At 41.6% G+C, this 23668-nt stretch overlaps 1 protein-coding gene and 1 long non-coding RNA gene across 3 annotated transcripts in view; one reads left to right on the top strand and one right to left on the bottom strand.

Annotated features, from left to right (window-relative positions):
* Nucleotides 1-14018, bottom strand: part of PHACTR3 (phosphatase and actin regulator 3) — a 107350-nt gene extending 93332 nt beyond the window's left edge. The window contains exon 1 of one of the 2 annotated variants that reach the window (XM_062604167.1): nt 13753-14018. In XM_062604167.1, coding sequence (XP_062460151.1) covers nt 13753-13861 — 109 coding nt within the window. In that variant the 5' untranslated portion in view covers nt 13862-14018. The remainder of the gene's footprint in view (nt 1-13752) is intronic. The other variant, XM_062604168.1, reaches the window with a different exon arrangement.
* Nucleotides 14019-16900: 2882 nt separating this feature from the next.
* LOC134156229 (uncharacterized) lies at nt 16901-19151 on the top strand. The gene is made up of 3 exons (XR_009961862.1): nt 16901-17065; nt 17908-17998; nt 18925-19151. It is a non-coding gene; the product is annotated as an uncharacterized LOC134156229 (long non-coding RNA).
* The last annotated feature ends 4517 nt before the right edge of the window (nt 19152-23668 follow it).

Here is a 23668-nt window from a genome sequence, read left to right on the forward strand (position 1 = left end):
TGTTTCATGGTGTGATACGACTTCAGCATTTTAGCGGCCCCTCTGAATGTGGAATGACTGATTTGTGGTATCAAGTCACTGTAAGGTCTGACTTGGAAGCTATAAGCCAGGAAATACAGTACTGCCATTAGCAACACACGCGAAACAAACTTTGGAGATTTCAGTAGGTAGTATTTGTTACTGTTATGGGAATCTTCCAGTACCACTTTTTGACCTCTTCTACACGATTTACTTAAGCTGTGAGATCTGAGCATGCTTGAAATTGGGCCCTCTAGCACTTGCCATTGCTTATCAGAGACTCACAGCTCTCTGATACTGCAAGAGGCACAAACGAGCCCATGGAAACGAACCAAGTTACCCCAAATTTTCATGAGTCAATACCAACACCTGTAGGGCTGATAGAGGCTCCTTGGAAAAGTCTTTGAGAGTTACATAATGTAAAAGCAGGATTTATGAGGTAAAACAGCTTCCAAAAAGTTGCCAACCACAGCAATGTGGAGAAAAGAAACCTACCACTTACTATAGCTATATAGACCTTGCCTAGTAGCTGTTCTTTCAACAACTTACGTACGCAATTACACATCTATTCACCATCATTGCAGGTGCAAGCTGAGCAACAGCATGTGTATAAATGTGTGTGGGTGTGCAAATGCTTCATTATGGTGATTTGTCAGCACAGTGAGTGAAGCTTTGTGCCCAATGAATGTGTAAATTAGGTGCTTAGCATACTTGAGTGAAAAACAGTTCACTTCCCTCCTTAGCCCATCCCTTTCAACAGACATTGGGAAAGAAAGTAGTTAGATAGTTTCATTCCCTGTCAAAGTAGCAGCTTCTATCTCAAACCTAACCCCGCTTTCTTGTGCCATCCTCAGGTTTCTAACAATGAAGAGAAGTGAACCTTGAAGAATTAGTCATGTTGAATGTTATTTTAATCATATGCATGATATTCTGTTATGTAGCATTGGAATAAGAGGTGTCACATCTTGTATTGTCATTTCTGGGACAGAAAACTGGGACTGTTAGCTGGCTTTAAATCATTTCTGGCATTAACAAGATTCTGACCAGAGGCTCTCTTTCATGTTCAGGATATGCACTGCATTATTTCTTATTATATCACAATACATTGCAAAGGAACAGCTAAGTTACCAAGACTAATCCTTTAAGTCTTTCTTTCTTTACAGTGTCAGACAAAATAAGACTATGCCGTATTTCCATAATCTCTCTTGTATTATGTGAATATTATGACCTATAACAACAACAAAATCCCTAAACTGCATTGATTCCCATTGGCTCTGATATGCTTAGGCTTGACTCTTCCTGTCAGAAAAGGTATTTCTAAGTCTGTGTGTTTTCATTTTAACAGACATATCAGACTAAAAATCAGCTGCTTGACATAAAGCAGGAAAAAAGAGTTTTCTGGTGTTTAAGAATTAGTATTTCTGAGAAACCATGATGCAATACCTGAGGCTGTCCTCTTTCTTCAAGATACAATATAAATGGAAGTCAGTTTGGAAAATCTGGGGTATCTACTTCTGCTTCTTTTCGACTTGGATACATATAGTTAGATCAATCTGTTCAAAAGTAGTTTTGTTCTCAGACAACCTTACAGCAGCAACCAAGACCTAAAAAATATTTCTGCAATGCTGTGATGGCAAATTGCAGGGGAATTTCTTGAGGGAGGGTGGAAGGGGAATTTGAATTAAGAACTAATCAGTTACACGCAGCAGAAGCAACCTTCCATTTCTGTTCATAGGATGAGTTAAAAAAAAGGGGGGGGGGGGGGATATATATAGAAAAGTGTATTCACCTTCTGAGAGCTCCTGTCCTTTTGGACCGAGTGAAAACATCATTCCCTGCATACCTGTTCAAAAAAACAGGGTATATTTCTACGCTGCTATCTGTATAATGTTTAAGCAGCTAAGAGAATATTCGGTAACTTAACCCTTTTAAAATCACTTCATTAGAGCAGCCAAACAAACCATGATCTCAAAATGCATAACCTCTTGGTAGTGTGCCATTTATTTGGCTTGAGGGTGGTGGTGTTGTTCGGGGAGTTTGGGGCTTTATGGTTTGGGGTAGATTTTTTTAGTAAGTTACTACAGTGCTCAACAGGCAAAAGAAATAGAGGAATAATTAAATACTAAATTCCAGGTTGGGAAATGGAATGAATTTTCTGCAGGTGCAGAACACGTGAGAGCTGATCATATATATCCTTCTCTCCCAAATAAGACAGATGGGTAATGCCCTGGGTCATAGTGCAGGTTTTTCAAAGAGATTGGTAGAAACAGACGTTTGATGTGTTGGAATAAATCCTAAACACAGCCTAGAAGTAGTGTTATGAGAGCAAGAGGGAGGAAAATACAAATGGAACCAGAAGTTACTGAAAACAGCTTCTTCTACTTTTTACTCCCAGGTTCTTTCAGAAACAAGGGTTATTTAATCACATTTCATCTCATGTTGCCCACAGTAATTTTGGAGCTTACTGGCAACTTTCAACAAAGGATATACATACAGCTCCTGAAAAAAGTGACCCTATTGAGTATTACCTGTAGGAAAAGCCTCAGTGTGAGGTCAGTTTTGCTTACACACCAAAGCATCCACACAGCAGAGTCACTGTACATGCCCTAAGGGAATAGTTTTCAGTTGAGACTTACTCTTCATTAGACAGCAGAGGATCCAATCTTGTCATGCTTCATAAATGAGATTTTTGACAGATCAAGATCAAATTGAGGATTGAAAATGCTAGAATATAGGATGGCAGACTTTGCTGGCTTCTCTGGTGTTACAGTAGTAACAACCATTCTGTTTCCAGAAGAATAATTCAAAAGAAAGGCATCTGGAGCAGGGGGCTCCTGCATTTCCTAAGGCAGAAGAAAAGTGCTAGCAACAGAATGAACTCAGATGGCAGAAAAGTGAAAAAAAAAGTATAGAGAAAACAAACCGAAAAGTATAAAAAAACAAGCAACAAGCTCTACTCTTTCACAAGAGACCAAGAAAATGTAAGAAAGCACTAACTCCATGAGATAAGAGGAAAGAGTTTTCCAGATCAGACTGTGTTGCCTTCAAAGATACTTTATTGGACTGAAGAAGTGAGATTCAGGATACATTTCTATTACAAGTTAAGGCCCCTTCTTAACAGGTTTCCATTCATGCACAACATTCCAGATTTTGGAGGACATTTCTTTGTACTTGTTAAAATAATCTTTGTTACTTGGCTTCCTTTCAGTTTATTCTTCTAATTGAATTTCAGCAGAAAATGTACACCATAACACTATGAAGTGTATTTGCTATCTGTCTTGACAGCTGTCGTTCACATACCCTATATTTGCCTTAAGAAAACACGCATCTGGTCATGTCATCTGTTAAGTTAACCACTACTGCAAAGGTTCAAGTAAACTAGCCTCAGGCAACAGTTGATACCTGCTTCCATTAAAAATCTAGTAGAATCGTGGGGTTACTTAGGATGTAATTATTTTGTATCATTCACTTTTGAATTAGCATAAGGAGTTTACAGTAAAATAGCATGTTCTTCAGGACTTCTGTTATCATTAGAGGTGACTGGCACACTGTTGATTGGGATTTTCTCTTGTACTGTCATTTTCTTTCTGCTGCTGAAACAATTTGGGATGGTCCAGATTTAAGGTTCTCAATCCAGCCATCTCACTCCACCATGCCCATTCAAAATGCAGGGAACAAGTCATTGCAATTGCCTACAGTAATTCAGTGATCCCTCAGGTGGATGATCAGCAGTGGCCATTATTTAGCTGCCCAGAAAGTATACTGGTTGAGAAGAAATCTTTTAGCTACTTCCTTTCCTGTTCCCTCACTGCATTTCTCAAATCCAACTGAAATAATGCTGTAACACTGAACATTGTGTTGAAAACTTCCCAGGCTCCAGTCTTAAACTTGCTGTCATCTTCCCCACTGAAAGCATTTTAATTCTGAAGGCTGAGGTATTCTGGCTTAGATAGTTACAAAGCAATCTCATCACATCTCTTACACAGCAAGACCTGGAAACAGGGAAGAGTGTCTAATTCTTAAGTAGAACAGGAGCTAACCTATCTGTTGAGAAAGTTAGCTCTATCTAAATACGCCACTCAGATTCATATCATTCATGATGAAAGAATAAAAAAGTACTTGCAGGAGCCAAGAAACTCTCTTAGAGACTGATTTCTTCTACTGTTCCTCTGAGTCTCCCAAGAAAGCAGGGCTGGTTCTAGATGCTGAGCAACTTGCCCAAATTATCAACACTTATGTGTGTTATTTGCAGTCACACACAGAAGACTGACCCTCAGTATTTCATTTGGTGTTCCCACGTGTTCATTCAGTCACCCTCAGTTTGACTTCCAGCCTGTCTCAAGCTTCAAGGCTGAGCAAGGATGCTCTCCCTAAATAGCGTCTTCTACTGCCTGCGTGAAGAGCACTGTCCCAGACTGGAATGACCACAGTTCTGACCCAGTAAAGCATTTTTTTGCTCTTACAGGATAAAAGAAACCAAATCTGGGTGCATGTTATTTAGTTAAGAGGTGAAATGGCGACTTCTGTGAGCAACTGAATGAAATGTGACAGACATTCCCAGCAGCTCAGTACGGGCCAGGCATAGGGAAGGCTGCATGGCCTGAGGGACACAGCAGCCTTCAGAAAGGGTTGAAGGCTTCACTGACTTGCTGTGATGCAGTGTTTTATGTCCAGCTGCTGGTTATGCAGCAACAGAACAGTCTGATGTTAAAAAAAAATATATATATAAAAATATATATATTATTGATATATCTTATATATAATATACAGATATAATTACATAAATTATATTTAGTAATATAATATATAAATATAATATTTTATATATGATATTAATTTATATTATATATATAAAAATATGTAATAACAAAGTTAACGCATGAACTGTCTCTTCATTATATGCAACAATCATGAAGTACTTTATGCAGAGGGGCCTGCCTTTCTTTAGCTATAATCACAGGTCTGCATGCATGAACCATGTGTGATTACAGGATATTACTGTACTACAGAACACAAGATAAGATATCCTTGATTAAGATCATCTTACTGAAATATTCATGCAGATTCGAGCATGAAGCCATTGACCTGTGTCAAGTAGTTATATGACGTTCTCTCAAGGGCACGTATCAATTGTGTATACATTAGACCATAAATCAACTTGAATTTCAAAAACAAAGGCATTTTATTTAGTGGGCACAAAGAATCCATTGTGTTAGCATAAAAAATCCAGCTACGTTGCAAAGGAAAGTGAAGGCATCATATTTAGCTTTACTTGCTCTTTGGTATTTATAGATCTGACCTACTTAGAGAAGCCAGGGTAATTAATGCTACATATTAAATTTTAAAAATACCAAGCCACAAATTTGGCTAGAAAATGCCATAATGTTATAAACAAAGAGTTTAGCCCTATTATCCATTACAGCACGAACTGAGCAGCTCCAAAACCAAAGACTGTGAAAGGTTAATACTGTTACTTAACTGTTCACTGTTTATTCAAATAAACAGTTCCGTTTCTAGATTAACATGTCTCCAAGCACTGTGAGACTCCCATTTTCAGCGTGGCACAAACATTAACTGACTGAATCATCTTAAACCGTCTTCATTCCTAGCCAAAGTGTGAAGATTTTGTTATTTGACAGCCATATGAGTTTATGTTATTTGCACAGAGAAGCAAGTCATCGAGTGCAGAAACTCTTATATGTGCGCATTAAGTCTGAGTACTCAATGTATGCAGTCAGATTTGGAGTTTACTTTTGCTTTAAAATAAAGCTTGTAACATTAAAGAGAAAGATAAGCCAGGGGTTCAGGACTCTGTAGATTAGCTGAACCCTTTCCACTCTGTGCAAGTGCCCATTCTGCCTAACTTTGGAGAGGGATGCTTGTTACTGCTCTTTTTAACTTTTTTGGTTTAAATTCTGTCCTTACTGAAGCTGGTGCAGATATACCTGCCCAAGGGTGTGTGGAAAAGTGTGAACAAATACATCATTTCTGATTTACCTTTTCTCTGTCAAGTTCCCAACTACCTCTATTTCACATCAGAAAAGGTCATTAGATGGTAAATTAACTGCAAAGCAGAAGGAGAAGTACTAAACAGTAATTAGAAATCCTTGTCCATTTCCATCAAAAAGACCATGGTTTCTCCTTTTTTCCTATTAAGTGAAACAATATTTAGCTCAAAGACTGAATCTCTGAAGATTTAACAAATACAAATTCTTGTCCTAAATCTCCAAGCAAGAGACCAGACTCATGATTTTGAATAAACTGTCCCAGTCTAACATTATCCAAAAAGCAGAGTTTCAGATTTTTTTTTTCTTTAATTCTCCAAATTTCCAAGATGTACTTCCTTAAACTGTTTTCTCCATTATTAGTAATATGAAACCCTGGAAGCCATAGGACAAGAAACCGCAGCTACATTTAACTAACTAACTAAATAACTAACTAAATCTGAGGTCTCTAACCTTGCAATGACAACAGATTTCCTTTTCCACACAAAATATTTTTTCTTATCCCTTCCAATTTTTTCCATAAGTTGACTGTAGACTGAAACACCCGCATACACAAGCACCATTTACCACAACAGTAGTGCTGCTATGGATAATTTCTGTGGTTAAGGTATGGGGCTGAGCCTTACAAAATCCAGTCAACTTCCAGTGGTGTCACTGGCTTCCTACAAAACCCCAGCAAAGTCAGTTAATTAAAGCTCAATTTCCCATTTGTAAAATATAAGAAACACTTGGGGTTTTTCATTGTTTTCTGTGCTTTTGGAGAATGTGAGCCTGAATCTTTTTTGTGATCTGTGATAGTTTTTTTTTTATGATGCATGGAGACACCTGAAGAGTTAAGGATGAAAACAGAAACCCTTTGTAGAGCATATACAAGAGATCAGTAATAGTTCTGTGTGATGTACAAGATACTGCAACTCTGAAAAAAGCCCTTTTTCACTTACACAGCTTCCTTTGGTGGTTGTATACTTAAGACCTGAAAATTTCTTCAGTAAGATACAAAAGCCTTACTTAGATATCAATATAAAAATTAAAAAAAACAATCCTGCATGTTTTGTGCAGTGTGCAATGTCATCCCTGCTGCTTTTAATGCCAGAGTACAGTTGCTGCAACCAAACATAAGAGTGACGAAAGAACTTGTGTGCACATAACAAGGTTCCCTCTGGTGCATGAGAAAGGATTCCCAGGGACCAGGGGGGATATAATGTTTAAGACATTCTAGAACTAATAATTGTGATTCAGCAAGGAATAATAGAAACTATTAAATCAGATAACCTGTGAAAAAGCTTTTTCACTGACATGATAGACTACCTACATACTCTGACTCTGATACTCAAGTTTAGACCAAATCCTTTACATGTCCCAGGGGTTTTGCTAGTAGCACTGAGAATAAGGGAACCAGCAAGTGTCTGGAACATCAGTCTCAGTGTGTTGGGGCTCCGTGACATGGGAGCAGAGCACACATTTGCTCTGTGTGACGTTCCCTTAACCTTCTGCATCTCAAAGTGAGATTCTGACCAAACTTTCTGCTCAGAAGGCAATGATTGTAAAGCTAAGAGGAAAAAGAGGACCCTCAGTTATTACTCAAGGATGTAGAAGTAACTATAGGTACAAAAAAAAATTCATAAAACACCACCAGGTATTTCCCATATGATGACCTCACTCTCATGAATCCAGTCTGGGTTATGATGGTCTGTCATCAGTATTTCCGCTTCTTGGATAAGAAGGTTTAAATGGTTTAAATGTCTTTTCAGCATCATTTAAAGTACCTGCCAACTTGGAATTTCGGAGAAAACAGAACTGTAAAACACCTTTTTTCCTCCCCATTAAAGGTCTCTATTTCATTTACATAACTCTAATATTTAGCCAAATATAAACCTCCAAACACTGGGAGCAGTCAAACCTTGGAAAAGCCTAAAAACAACCCTCAACATGAGTAGCATACTTACGAACTGATTTCATTTAACGGCTGTAAGAGTAGCATTGAAACAGAACCTCACCAAGCTCTCTCTTGAATCCCCCCCAAAAAAACTAAGTAGAGTTTCAGTAAGTACAATACCCAGGCAACCAGCATAAACTCTACATTCCCACAGATAATGAAGGTTTTGGGGACCCTTATAGAACGGAAATTTGGATTTAAATGTAAAAGGAAATGGGACATTAAGTAAACTAATACCCTGCATATTTCTTGTCTCTTCTGAGCATTCCTTAATATACTCCCCATTATGTGTGGAACTGCAATTTTCAGCTGGAGGCCTTTGCATAGATCTGAACAGAAACATTCTGACTTTGAGTGAGAGAATTTAAAATATCCCAAAGCTTTATATACATGAAACATAGGATTAGGTCATAAACTGGAGCAAAAGCATTGATCAGCTTATTTTATTTTAGTCATAAGAGTGCTGGGAAAAGATTTAGAGACCTGGTACATTTCTTGTTTCAGAAGAAATAGGATGTAGGCTAAACCATCTCCGTTAACAGAACAGACTGTTTGATACAGGAAAAGGAAATGGAAACCAAAATATTTCTGGTGTTTGAAAAAAAGGAACGTTTAATAGGGGTGCCTGGCTCGAGTGTTAGTGTCACATCTGAAAATCTGTGCAATGACTAAAGACATCACAGATAAGCCTACAAGTCCCTGGTTTAAGTTGCAGTAATCTAAGCGACTGCAAAAGGATGAGAGCAGCAGCAAGCTGACAGGCAGAGCATCAACAGCATCTTCTTCTGGCCTGGCACCCACTCTGCTATCAATTTCCTTTAGAATAGAAGGAAAAGGAAAAACAGAAAAAGCCCTAGCATAGAGCATTCCTAAACTTGATGTTTTACTGCATTACAACATTCCCTAGGCATTACCAATGAATGCTGTCCTTATATTAAGGCTTTGCTGTGTTACAGGTCGTCCTATAGCCCAGAGAGGGACACTGTAAAAGGAACAAAACACTTCAACTCTCTCCTTAGCATCCTAGAAGAATACTTACAAGATTGCTTCCTGCTACAAAACTTGTGAATTATGATAACTAGAAGCAGTGATGAGCTTTAAATTTTATTCAGTTGTTCTCTTCTCGAGTTAATTCAGTGCACAGTGCTGCTGATTAGAAGTGGTATCAATCGAAATAGAAAGGGAATTAGTATTTGGTAGCAACATAGTTGTACACCTCTGGAACTACTCTGAAGTAGATCTAACTTGTCAGATCTGGAAGCACACTGTAGCAAACTGTAGAGAAATCCTTTCATCAGTCTTCTCCAATGAGAATGATAAGAAATTATGTTAGTATAGCTGTTAACAACATCTAACAATACTGCATGCACCACAACAGCTCCTTGCCTTGGTATGGATCCCACATTGGAGGAGAAGGACCACTGGCAAGGTCTGCTGAAGAACTCAGTAACACCCATCCTGAAAAATTCTTTAACTGCATTGTGCCAGGGAGGAAAAGTAGCAGCATAAAGAGCAAACCGGGATGGCACCAATGTATACTTCTACAAATTAAAATGGATTTAATCCATCCATCCATCCCAAAATTGGGGGGGGGGGGGGGGGGGGGGGGGGAGGGGCGGGAGGGTGTGGTGTGACATTTTCACACATTGTCATGGCTGTCTATATCTCCTCAAGCAATACTGAGTTTTGACATGGTGTGCTCTTCTTCAGTCTGTGGAGTCCTGTCTTCTATGACTACAAATCAAACGCGCTTGTCAATCTTTTCTACGCCCTGTGACTGGCACATAACGAGAGCAATATTTTGGCTTCCTGCAACTGCCTCTCAAATAGATTGTGATACTGAAATCTGTTCTGAATTTAATACCCATGCGCTCTTTAGACTCTCCTTTCAGTCTTGATCCTTACCTGGAAAGATGGAGGAGGGGAAAGAAAAAGGGAAAAGGAAAATATTATGATCACTGGAATGAATGAAATCCTTCTTTGCATTATGTGTTCTTAAGCGATTGCTGTCTTTTATCATCTAAATAATCTTCCACAACATTTTAATTTTTTGAATTAGAACTTAACCAGTATTTTACCATTTTAAAACTCCATTAACTGGGTCAAAAAAATTACCCTTGATGTTATGGCAAGATATTTTCTAGACTTCAGCTAAGAGCTAACCCCAGATCTACAATCAATTAGGCTGTGTCTTTATACACACAATCTGATAAAACTTCATACTCTGGCTTTCTCCCAAACTCAGTGGAAACAATGCCGTCTTAATGGCAGCAGGGAAGGATGCTACTGGTTTTAGAGTCCTTTCCTATGGGGATTTCCAAACGAAACTTGTGTTAATTGTGATGCTTCTTCAAAGCTGGAATTAAGTCATGGTGCAATAAGAAAAACAAAATTCTAGCACAGTCTAGAGACAGTCTATAGTTAAGCAAGACCTAAGTATTGTGATGTGTGCTTCTCAAATTCAGGACATATTCCTTCTTAAGGCTTGTTCACTCAGCATGACAGTGTGTTTCAATAAAGACTGGAATATGAAGTCCAGCATTCACTGGACAGTGATTCTCATAAACTATTGCTCAGTGGCCAGAAAATAGTTCACTTAAGTCACAGGCTGAAATGCACTGTTTTGTCTTAAAGGAGAAAAGAACTGATTCAACTAAAACAAATAAACATTCAAGGTTATAAAATAACTTGTAATTTAATAAATGAAAATAGCTTTTTATTTCTACAGTGAATGCTTTGTGAAGAACAGCACCCTGATAAGAAGCTTTACCATGAAGCCCTGATTGTTCAAGGAGTAATTGCAGCTTCTGCTGGCATCAGTCAGGGTTGTGAGTGTCCAGAACTTCTCAAAAATCAGCATCTAAGACTATCTGACTCAGACTGTTACTTAGTTATTCCGTGCTCTTGCTCCCTTGAAGAAGACCAAACCAAATTTCAGCTTTATTCTCACATGGGAAACTCCCTTTGAGATTTGACCTCAAGCAATAGTTCATAAAAAAAAATTTGCAGATGAAACAATATGGAGGTGAACTCATACTTGCTGTCTGCGGTCTGGTCCTCCTGAATTCCTTGAATCTATTCGCATTATTCAGTGTCAGGTAAAAAGAGATAATACCGTCCAGTCATAGAAAGCTGTGAACTTGTGCAGGACAGCCAGCAAGGCTTGTCACCATGCTGTGTACAGTCAATGTACATTCAGCTGCGGTTCAAGAGAGAAAGGAAAATGAAGCATTGCATTGGGGAATTTTCTTAGCTAAATACAGGAAAAGCTACGTGGTGGCACCTCTACATTCTCAGCTATGCCACTGACATATCCAGTATAAAGCTGGGCTAAAAACCCCTAACTGTATAGGTCAAGAAAAGAAATATGAATTATGTCTTTAAACAAACCCACAGAAACTCCAGAAAAATCTTTAGAATATAGGTTGGCTTCATCTATTACCACGTCTGCTACCTACTTTCCTCTAAACAGACACAGGCAAATGAACTGATACAAAATAATCCTTCATCACATCATGCATTTCTGACAACATTGCAAAACAGGAGTGCATTTCCAGTAGGAATGTAGTATCATTCAAATGCCATATAAAAGTAGGAATGCTTTGTAGGGATTCTTCAGTTTTCTCCATTTTTTGTTATTGGTTTGGTTTTTTTTGTTTGGTTTTGGTTTGGTTTTGTCTGTAAAATTTCAATGCATGACTTAAATGTTAATGAAAATTAATTCAGTTTTTAAATTAACAAAGAATCCTGAATGTTCCAGCTCACTTCTCTACATGGTTTGTCTGTGAGCAGGGTTGGGATGTAAACACAAACTCACTATGTGTCATTTAGCACTCCTAAGACTTTCTTTTGACTAGAGTCCATAGATGGCTATGTTGGTATTATAATGATAAAATTATTTTCCACAATAAGATAAATTACAATTATGTCTTCTAGTGTACATAATTCTTACAGTAGTATAAAATATATTTCAGGTTTTTTAATAACCAATTGTATGAAATTGCTCACAGTAAGTGGTTACTTACAGCACTGTAGGGTAAAATATTATTTAAATTAAGTCATTTATATTCACTTTATTATAATTCTGAAGCATATGAATGTTCAATACTATTTGATGAGCAAATTTAAGACCTGAAAAGCTTACCAAATGGGCTAACTCTACTACTATCTATACGCACCTGCACAAAACCCATCACCTTTTGTTTCTCTCCACATATTGTATGTTTAACACAATACCATCAAAAACATCTTTTCTTGCTTATTAGTATAGCTTCTGCCATACAATGGGACACTTATCTGATGAAGTCTGTATCGGGGGAAAAAACGCTACTTAGTATAGATAGTTCTTTCTCCTTACAAAACACATCATAATGTTTATATCTTTGTCTGTCAGACATGTTGCTACTTTCTTTGTTGTATATCTCACAAAGGCCAAAATAATTAATTAGCAGAAAATACTATAGAGGAATTAAACCCAAGACTGCATATGCCTTCCTTTCATTAGTCACTTCTGCTTCCAGAAACCAAATGGCAGAAACATACATTCCTCTTTCAGCCAAGATTGCCCCTTTGGGAGTGAGTAGAGCAGTTCATGTTAGAAGCGTCCTTTGTTCCCTTCACTTAGGGTATCGGAGCAGTTGGGCATCAGAGATAAATCATTTACTGTTTGCCTTAATTTAATTTGTATTTCACTCTAGAGCAAGGTGCTCAGAATTGCGTGATAAGACAAATAAATAGAACTTAAAATAGTTACAGATATTAATATCTTCATGGTCTCAGAAGGAAGCAGCATAGCAGGTGTATGAAAACAGCCTGGAATATTTCACTCAGCAATCTGAAAAAGGCTGGAACTGAAGTTCAGCCCAAAATTGTGTTCAGGGACTGTCTCTTCCAGGCTGACAGTGCCTGACCCAAAGCCCAGAGGTATTTCTAGCTTTAGAATTCAGTGTAACGGGCAGCAGCAATCAACACCCCCTGCATTGTCTCACGCTGGTTTGGTTACTCCTCATAAAGAAACCTTCCCATTCTTGTATGACACTTATTCAGAGAAACCAAGAGTAAACTGGCTCTTAGCCTTTGCCTCCAGCTTGTTGTTGTGCCTTTGCTCACAGTCACATCACATCAAAGTGATGGAGTTGTTTCTCTTTTTTATTTTTTTCTCTAGGGGTCATTGCTTGCATTCTGGATGCTGACAGCCTGAAATGACTGAGTCACCCCCCCAACAGACATTTAGGATTATTCCTCAAAGTGAAGTTAAGCTCAAAACACCATTAGCCATTGTTAAAGAAAATCTAATCACAATATTCTATTTATACTTCAGCGCCCCGGCTGTGCCCCCCTGCACCTCGCCCTGTGCCCACACCCCATAAGAAGCTCACGCTTCTCCTTGGAAGTGACAATTACCTTCTGGAGCTGAGAAAGCCTTTAATTATGACCCTGTGTCCTCGTGTCTCCATGGTGATCCCATGCAAACCGCCTTCCTCATTAGACTTTATTCCCCCAGCACCCCACTTAAGTAACCAGCCGGCTCCGCCTGAGCCTCACCGGAGGGTTCCGCCGGGCCCCGCCGCCCGGCGCCAGCCGCGCCCCCCGCCCGCTCACTCGGTGGAGGATCGCGGGGATCGCAAAGCCGCGGGAATTACTCCGCTGCAGCCCCGCTCCGAGCGCAGCGGCTTCACCATTCCGGCACTCGCTGCGGAAAACGCGCTCCCTGTCCCCTGCCTGGCCGCGCTGCTAATCGGAGGATGGTCTCGGCGCGCCCCTGCCCGCCCCCCGCCCGGGCGCTGCCGGTACCTGGGCGCTCTCCGGCGCCGGGGCCCGCGGGGTCGGTGAGGATGCTGGGGTCACTCTGAGACCTGCCTCTCGGGAGAAAGCAGCCGGTCCCTTCTTCCGATGCAGCCATGAGGTGGAGGGCGGGAAGCTTAGAGGCGGGGGGAGGAGGAAGCGCTCATGGAGCCGGCGGCGGCCGGGGGACAATGGGGACGGGGGTGCGGCGGCGGCGAGGCGTCAGCCGGGCAAGACCAGCCGCGGCAGCAGCATCTTTCCCTGCACCGTCGGCAGGCTGCGGTGGGGCGCTCCGCCGGCGCCGGGCGCTCAGGGGGCAGCCCCGGACGCCTCACGGGGGTGGGCCATGCTGCCGGGCGGGGTGGGGAAGAGCCGGGGCGCGGAGCACCGGCCCGGCCCCCCGCCGCCACAGCCGCCGCCGCCCCCTCTCGGGACGTGTCCCCCCTTCGCCCCGAGCGTCGCTCCCGGAGTCGCCTCAAGCCGCCACACTGCTGAGCGCATCCGTCGGAAAACATTGGGATTCTCCCATGGTGCCCCGCGTGCGGCCGTGTGACGTCACGGCGGGGGGGGGGCGGACGCTGCACCTGCACTGCACAAAGGCGGGGGCCGCAGGTGCGCGCGGCCTCGGAGCTCCTCCCGCATCAGGAACATGTGACTGGCGGCATGCGGAGGGACTCCCCATCCTCATCCTCATCCTCATCCCCATCCCCATCCCCATCCCCATCCTCATCCTCATCCCCATCCTCATCCCAGTCCTCATCCCCATCCTCATCCCCATCCTCATCCCGTCCGGTCGCGGGGCTCAGTGTTCGCCGCCTGTCCCCGCCCAGGGCTGAGGAAGCGTGTCCGGGCGGTGGGGGTGTCCCCTCGCGTCCGAAAGCGCCGGTTCCTCCCTGTCAGGACGCGCGGCTCGTCGGGGCACACGCGCATCCCGGCAGGAGGTTCCGCGGCGACTGTATCACCTCTCAGACGAGGGTGAGCTCCTGGCAGAGGAACCCCCGGAAAACTGGGGCGGGGGGGCTGTGGGGTCCGACCCAGGCTAAGTAGTTTGGTTTGGGAAGTCGGGAAGTGGAATTACTGTTTTATTGGAATATTTACTTCAGTTGCCACTGCCCCGCGGAGCAGAGGCTTGTGAGTGCCCACGGCTCCGGCAGATCTCTGGGGAGTCCTGACCTGCAAAAACGGGGAAAGCTCCTTAACCCTTCTCCCAGTGAAGTCTCGGAGAGCCCTCGGCACCTCCAGGGATCCAGTGGGCAGCATTGAGGAGCACAGCAAACACTGCCTTTGTTAGGTGGAACTGGCATCAAGGTGTGCGCAAACCTGCAAGTGGATTTCTTGGGCTGCCTCGGGAGCAGTGTTTACACGTGTGGCTGGTTGAGATTCTTCATGAGATGGGTATAACTATGTCAAATATTAGGGGTGAAACTGTGTGTCAGAAAATTTTTCATTAATCATAGAATCCCAGTCTGGTTTGGGTTGGAAGGGCCCTTAAAGCTCATCCAGTTCCAACCTCCTGCCACGGGAACTGGCACCTTCCACTAGAGCAGGTTACTCCAAGCCTCGTCCAACCAGGCCTTGAGCACTGGTAGGAATGGGGCAGCCACAGCTTCTCTGGGCACCCTGTGCCAGTGCCTCAGCACCCTCACAGGGAAGAACTTCTGCCTAAGAGCTCATCTCAGTCTCCCCTCCGTCAGCTTAAAGCCATTCCCCCCTGCCCTGTGAGTACATGCCCTTGTAAAAACGCAGTCATTCTTTCACATACATATTTTTCTTTACAGAAATATATGGAAAACATTTTGCATATCTCACATTAAGCAAATGTGGTTTAGTCACTTCTGAAAGGAGCAAATGAAGCAGTTCTGTGGGGTTGTGTCTTCGTTGAATTTTGGGGGATTTAACGCAAAATTCATCACACCTATGACACTGAGATGTGTATTTGCCTATTTTCTTTAAGCAAAGTTAACCACGTGCACACATCTCATTTGGAGTCACCTTTGGGCTACACATTCCCTGGGATTTGGTCAACTTGGTGACCTTTTGAGGAAAAGCCTCCATGGGTCTGCATTCAGTGTAGAGCTCGATAGGAAAACTCTTCAAAGACTCTATTTGAACAGGGCCTGATTGCAGCTGTTGGGCAGAGCCTGCCTGTGGCTTGGGGGGGAGCTGCTGCATCTGATGGGGAGCTTCAGTATCAGCACAAGAACAGGGATTGAACAAAGGGTTTAAAGTAAAATATCAATAAGGTTTGCATTCAGCATGATCTTTCCCTACTTCCTGTTAGTAAGGTAAATCCTAAGGGAAAAGTAGCACATAATAGTGCAGTCTCAGTTGTAGTGTAATGCAGTGGACTAAATTAATGTATCAAGAGCCTTCTGTAAGTTGGTTCCTTTTTGAGGGCTTAACATTCTCATCTTGATACATTTTCAGCGTCAGTCTTTGTAACTTATTCTAAGCCTTGCCAGTCAAACAGCTTATCATCATTCTGAAAAGACAGCTAAATGAACCATTTCTATTATGCTATAAAACATTTCCAAGGAAACAAACAAATCCAAAACCCTTGTTTAAGGGATGATTTAAAGAGATCAGGGTGTATTTTATACTCCTTTCCCCCTCCAGACAAGTTTTCAAGTTGCCAAAGTTGTCAATTTCGAGTTATTCGTGAACTCTAGAAATTCCTCGTGTTTTTTGACATGCATGCAGATAGCACTGCCTGGCATAGGTACTTGGCCCACTTTTCAAACAAGAAATCTCTCCTTTATAGTGAAATAATAACCCAAATCTATTTTTAGTAGCGAGTTTTAAATGTTTTTCTCTATATAGCTTTTAGGTCATGCTAGAAAATGATGATGGTTTCTAGCGAATTCTGTGGAAGTCTGTTTGTAGTAATTGATACACATGCCTTCTGCAATGAAGAATGATACTTATTTCTTGCATAAAATATATAGTTGAAAAGTTTTTCATCAGATTTAAGCATTCAGACAAGATTGAATGTATTCAAATATTTTCAACTGAAGAAAATATCTCCAAGACTGCTTTAGTGCCCTACAGAAGCATGAGATGAGGCTGGCATGGTTTTTGCCACTCATACTTATTGAAGGACCCTTTATAGGGTCCTAATATACTTATAGAAGTCAGACAAAAAAAAATGGAATCTGTCTGTTTTAACTTAAAGCATTTTAGTTTCTCTCATTCCTGGCAAACCAACCATCAGGAGACTCAGTCATGGAATAAATTCTAGGGGCTGCACATGCCAGTGGATGGAGCTGCCCCAAGGCCTCCTTGCTTGCTCTGGTGTGGACCATCACCGTGTTTGCGGCTGAGGGTACAGGAACAAAAATAATCATGTTAAATTGTTTAAGCCTATGTTGCTAAATAATGTCTTGTGTAAAAAGTACGATTACCTGCATGTCTTCTACTTTAAAGTTTCATGGATGATGATGTATCTATTTGCGCTTCGCATTTTTTTCCCTTCAAGCAGGCTTCTGTGCTCCTTCTGGGCAAAGCTTTCTGACAGAAATAAATGTGAGGCAAAGACTTTCCTTCATGTCAAAGGACCAATACCAAAAGGAATGGAGCATTTTCAGAGAAGTAAATAGAAGCTGATGGAGACATGCTGTAACCAATATATTGTAAGGATATTGATTTGTTAAAGCCCTCTGAAATTGGAAAGAGACAAAGCCTGGTTCTACCCGTGGGTATTAAGCACCTGAAAAATTGTTCTTAAGTTCCCTTTTACTGCTTGATGTTATTCTATAAATGTCACAAACAAAAATATTTGCAGGATCAGAAGGACTATTCAGTAGACATATGAGTCTCTTTTTATTGGGTTTGTTTTCTCCTATAGCAGTCTTCTGGTAAACAAGTTTGCAACATTTCCCCAGAAAGTGCAAACATCCAATATGTTCATTTCTCTCCCAGAGGATTTCTAGCATTTAATATCAATAATGAAAAGTTATGATGAGATTTTTCTAGCTTAGTGGCAGATATTTCTGCAACTGGCATCCATTCAGTTACAGAAAAATACTTCTTAAAATGAAATTCCTACGCAAGGAACAAAAGAGAAAATTTATTTAGCTTGATATGCCTTCCTTTGATAAAATGTTATTTAAATGCAGTTATATAAATGGTATGCATGATTTGATGAATTTGCTTTGTGTTTAATAGACAGCTGAACTCCTGTTTCATGATCTAGTTATATAAAAAGGAATCCTAACTTGTGTTAGAAGGAATGATTCCCTGAGGAGAAGGGAAAGAGGTGAGTCATGTCAGTGCTGTTTTTCTCAAGTCAGCAGAATATTGAGCAACCTCATTTTCATTAATCTGAAGCCCACATGTGATCTCTGAGCATAACTGTTCTTTCTGTGCCCTTATTTAGAAAAATGAGTTTGGGATACATTTAGATTGACAGTCTCAGCTTACATGTTAAAATCGTTTTGATGACCAGAGGATGAACAGCCTTGCTCAGTTCAGTTTTCTTAGATGGGGCAGCAGAAAGCATTTATTCTGTTGCTTCCAAATCTTAACCAATTTTTTGAGATTTTATGACAGCTTGTTGTTCATTGTGCTTACACTAACATGAAGATGAGCATTCCCATGCTCAAAAGGCCCTTTTTTTCTATTTCTTTTGTGTTTGTGGGATTTTCTTCCCCACAGGTGCTCTCTTAGTAAAGACAACATAGGGCTTGTTTTGAACCTTCATTTGTTGAGACGATAAATGCCTGTCACTGAGATATAAATATCATCCAGCAATCACAACTGTGTGAGTACAAAGAGTTGAAAGGTGTCTTCTCCAAAACATGATGATGTAGTTGCTACCAAGGAAGGCAAATAAAAAAAGAATAAGCATCAGGGATGTTTATTGGTGGCTTCATGTACACATTCACATTTAACACCTCTGATACTCAAGGGCTATTCTAGGAATCACCCATCTGATTTTCATGTTTGCTTCCTCACAGCTCTAGTGCTCACTCTGTCATTTGATAAGTGAAGGAGCAGAAAAAGAAGAGGCAGGGAAAAATGTTAAGGAAGACAGTTGGCTCAGCTGACTGCCTTCTTGATAAACAGCTCTACTCATGTAATGCCTTCTAGGTAGCAGTGTAATGACAATGAGAAGAGGAACATCTACTCCTATGTCAGTTACTCCAAATTATGCAGCTTATAATAGTAACAGTAACATATCAGTTTATGCAGAAGGAACTTGCATCTGTGACATGCTGAGGCCAACAGGGATGTGATTGCTGTGCATAATGACTGCGTGCAAGAAGCAAGGAGAAGGCAGCTGTGTGGAACAGTGGAGGACTCCTGCAGTGCTGTCAAAGCCAGCAAGGCTAGAGGTGGTGTGTCGTGTAAGTACTGTTTGAGCTCTGAAGGGATCAAACTGATTTTCTTCCTGGTTTTGTTCCCCTTAGACTTCAATATGTCCGAGGAATAGGGGAGTATGTGCAACTTCAGGATAATAGAAATAGCCCAGAGGAACTGATGTTTATTGTTAATATACAAAATGCAATGGAGACCTCATAGCAGCCTTCCAGTATCTGAAGGGGGCTATAGGGATGCTGGGGAGGGACTCTTCATTAGGAACTGTAGTGATAGGACAAGGGGTGATGGGTTCAAACTTAAACAGGGGAAGTTTAGATTCGATATAAGGAACGAGTTCTTTACTGTGAGGGTGGTGAGGCACTGGTGGGTTGCCCAGGGAGGTTGTGAATGCTCCATCCCTGGCGGTGTTCAAGGCTAGGTTGGACAGAGCCTTGGGTGAGATGGTTTAGTGTGAGGTGTCCCTGCCCATGGCAGGGGGGTTGGAACTGGATGATCTTAAGGTCCTTTCCAACCCAAACCATTCTATGACTCTGTGATCCCAGGAAAAGTTTACCACTGGAGTTAGGAAAGCACTTTGAATCACTGCACCGTCCTTCGGCGTGCTTAACGGGGAGAGAACGCCTGAGCCGCCCCTCAACGGGCGCCCGAGCCCCCCGGCCCAGCGGCGCCCCCTCCGGGGAGCTCCGGGCTCACCGCCGTGGGACGGAGCCGTGCTGCAGCGGGGCCGGCAGGGGGCGCCGCGCCCGCGGGGTCCTCACCGCTTGTAACGGTCGCTGCGCGAGCCGCGGGCGGTGCCCCCTCAGCGCGGCGGAGGGTCCCGGCCAGCCGCGTGCCTCAACGGCCGGGCCTCCCCTCAGGGCGGCGGGTGCCGGCCCCGGCGGTACCGGCAGGAGCGGGAGCCTGGCCTGGCCTGCCCTGCCTTGCCTTCGCCTCACGGAGCGCTGCAGGCACATGTAACGCTGTAGGTATTGTTAGTGGGTAGTTTGATCATAGCGACTTTGTTTATTTTTAATGAGGGGAGGAGGGAAGGCTGCTTCCCCAACGATTTCCGAGCACCTGAAACCGTGATGTTTAGCCCTTTGGTTGCTAACAGTCCACAGGGGAATGACTTATTTCTGTCTTAACTGAATTTTGTAAAAATTTAGGGCTTTTCTTCACACTCGGAACAGCGCTAGCGAGGGGCTTGTAACAGCGTCAGCACTGGTGAAACAAGCACGAGGGAGCTGTGGACAGTTGCAGGCCTCCCTCCTCCCTCCCTTTGTGTGCCTAGCAAAGCAGAGGTGTGGGAGGAAGCGTTTGCCTCCATTGACACTGTCGGGCAAACGGCTGTCCTCCATCCCTTGCTTCTCGGGCTGGCATCCTGAAGCTGTTACAGGCATTAACAGCTGCTGTGGCAGGTTTGGTGCTGTTGTGTGTGACTCTTCTCCATTCAGCCAGTTGCAGTATGTCCAGAACCCTTTCTTTCTTCACCAGTTCTCTTCTTGTGTGCCATGCCTGAAGTACCTGAGGTCTTCACTAACACATCCCTTTCACTGATCACTTGTGTCTGACAGCTTTTCATAGATACTACTTCCTTTCCATTTTATTTTATGGTTTGAAATCACTTGAATGTATTGAAGAAGAGGAAGAAAATCTGGAAGCTATTTGACCTGGTATAGTAAGTGGGGGAAATCCTTAAGTGACTAAAAGTTAGCATCTGCTACTAATTTATTTTTTTTTATTATTAAATGGAAAAATTAAAAAAAGCCTGTTTGTTGCTTGCTTATGAAGGTCTGATCTCAGTAACTGTGATCACTTTGTCCCAAGCACAGGAGGGCACATGCTTTGGAAGTAAGGCTTCCTTCTAAGCTGCGATGTGATCCCTTACACTACTGGAGAAAGCATGAAACAATGTTTGCATAGGTGCTGGAAGTGAATGCATGCATTGCTGCAGTCTAGTCCTTTTTTTTTTTTTTACATACTCTGTATTTTCTCTATTATGGAACACTCATTAGGATGTATGGAGCAATGAGAAGCTGAGTAAATTGTATTTGTACATGCTTCAAGTATTCCTAATCACCAGAACATCCCTACATTTAGTACCTTATGTAAGTTTCTGTTTATATGGGCGTGTATAAGACCAACATAAGCAGTGTTACCAGAAAACATAACCATGTGCAGGTTGCTGCAGCTCGGGTGCTTTCCATGTATCTCACATCACTGGATCTCTGCTTCCATCTCTTAGAGGGTGACTCATAGGGGACCACAGTGCAAGGGAGACAAATACATTGTAATTGTGGTAGTGATGCCTGCTTTCTTCTTGCAAGTGGTAAATTGCTTAGACAATAAATGGACATTTATTGATAACTATTTTGAGCATTTACATTCCATAGGAAACAAAATATATATGAAAAAGAAAAACCTTTGTTTTGGTTATGCTTTGCTGTTGGAAGTGTTTGTATTTTAGAAGCACCACAGCTCAGTTTTTCAGGGGTAAGTTTGGGTAACTTGTACCTTTACCAGAGATGCCCTTTCTTTTTATTATGTGTTGTATTCAAACAGTACATTCTGATTCAGATCTCATCTTGCTGCTACCAAATCTGGGATAATTTCAGTGTATAACTTTTTAAAATTAATTCAAATAAGGAAGATCATTCAGTTGTCAGCAGAAGCAGAAAAGAGAAAATTGGCGTTCTGTGCTAATTTGGTGAGAGGTGAGGAATTTTTGATGTAGAACTGCAGGAAAAAAATCTGATTCCACTCATGTTAGTATAAGTTTCAACACTTCAGTGGCATTTTGATATCATCTGTATAATCAGTTTTATTTCTTGTGTAACACAGGACTTTGGCTGGTCCTGTGTCTTCACAAATTTCACACAATTAGTTAAAATACTTTGGGAGACAGTGTTATATGAAGCTAGTGACAGAGCTTTCTTCAGTAGATTACAGTTTGCTTGGGAATCTGAAATCTAGTGAAGACAATAATAGGGATTTATGAGCATCTCATGGAAGACACAACCTCATAATTGGTAGCTAACTTGGGCTGGTCTTCATAGGAGGAAATATCAGAAGTCTAGAGTTGATCAGCAGCTGAAGACAAGAAAACAAAAGATCAAGTTGGTTAGAACTCATAATAAGCAAGGTCCAGGTTAGCAGAACAATATCAGTTCTGAGACTGCAGTTGTGTATTGCATGACTCCCCAGCAATTGTAGTCACTGGTTCCAGTTGTCATACTCAGCTACTATGTGGTCTAACAGAAGAATCAATTGAGCCGCAGCATGCCGCTGTTTGAGCTTGCTGTTTGAGCTACTCTAGCGAGGAGTGTGGTGGTCACTCTGTGGTACACATTTTTTCTTCTCTGAGTGCTTCTGTGTGTTACCTAGATCTATGTGTGTTTGCAACAGAGTAAACCTTTGGATGGTTCCATCCATTCAATTTCCTGTTCACCAATCACTGAATCAGGAGTTGAGAGGGGAAGGAGAATAGCTACAAATAAATTCCAGGGATTCTTAGTTTAATTTTAAGGAAAACTAGGACTGAATGCCATTCCTACATAGTAAAGTTACTGCTTTCTAAGAGATGAAGTAAGGATTTATGTGCTGTTTTGCATCCTCATTTAGCCAAAATAAGGATGCGCAGTAAGATCATTGCTGTGAAGGTTGTGCTTCTGCTCTTTCGCAGCTGTAGTAAGTCTTTTCAGAAACAATTCTTCAGCAAAAACTGAGCTAACTTTTTTACTTTTTAAGTATAATTTTGACAGTTGTGTACATTGCCATGACAGCAAGTGATTTGATACCAATCTGCTCATCCACTGTATTGCAGTTCAGTACGCTGTTTCCTAATGGTGCAGATGCCATCTTGCTGCAAATTTGGGAAGGGCAGGCTTCTTAGCAATTTAAACATAACTTCTTTGAGGGACAGAGGTAGTGGTTTTTTTTCCTAGGATCAGTTCTAATACTAAACTTTTAATCTGAAAACTTAGACCAAGATGGAATTAGATGGATATTCTGTTCCATGACTTCAAAGCTGAAGACTATGACATTATCATAAACAAAGTCAGAACAATTTAATCATGGAAATTTCTGTACTGCAGTTCTATTGTAAAACACACCCTTTGCCAGTCTTGCTTCCGAACAGCAGTAGACTAATCGGGTGAACACCTTCAGCTTATGCAGCTTTGATTTCAGGTATTTTGGAAACAAATCCTTTACCATCTTTATTCAACAAGTAAAACACAGATCTTGCCTGTCATACTCTTTCCGTGAGGTCAAAATTCAGATAGTTGTTTCAAAGCGCCTTTCTGGGCCAAGTGCCACACTGGAATAAAAATGCAAGTAGGATTTTACAAATGCTATTTCTGATAAACTTATTAAAGAGCCAAATTCTGGACCAGATTTTATGAGCATGTAAGAGTTAGTTAATTAGCATTTTAAAGGAAGAAGTCTTTCTTCACTAGGATTACTGCATCTTTAAAACACAAGAATCTGAGAGTACATTTACATGACGTGGTGACTTCACAGTAATTTGGTTTGAGAAATTTGTTTTGACCTGTTTGTCCTGTGCATTATAGTTTGCTGTCTCCTTCAGTTGTGCCAATATAGTTGTGGGATTGTAGCATAAACTGAA

This window comes from Pezoporus occidentalis, unplaced genomic scaffold, assembly GCF_034315485.1.
Source record: "Pezoporus occidentalis ecotype Australia unplaced genomic scaffold, CSIRO_AGI_Poc_V1 ctg83, whole genome shotgun sequence".
NCBI classification, from domain to species: Eukaryota; Metazoa; Chordata; class Aves; order Psittaciformes; family Psittacidae; genus Pezoporus; species Pezoporus occidentalis.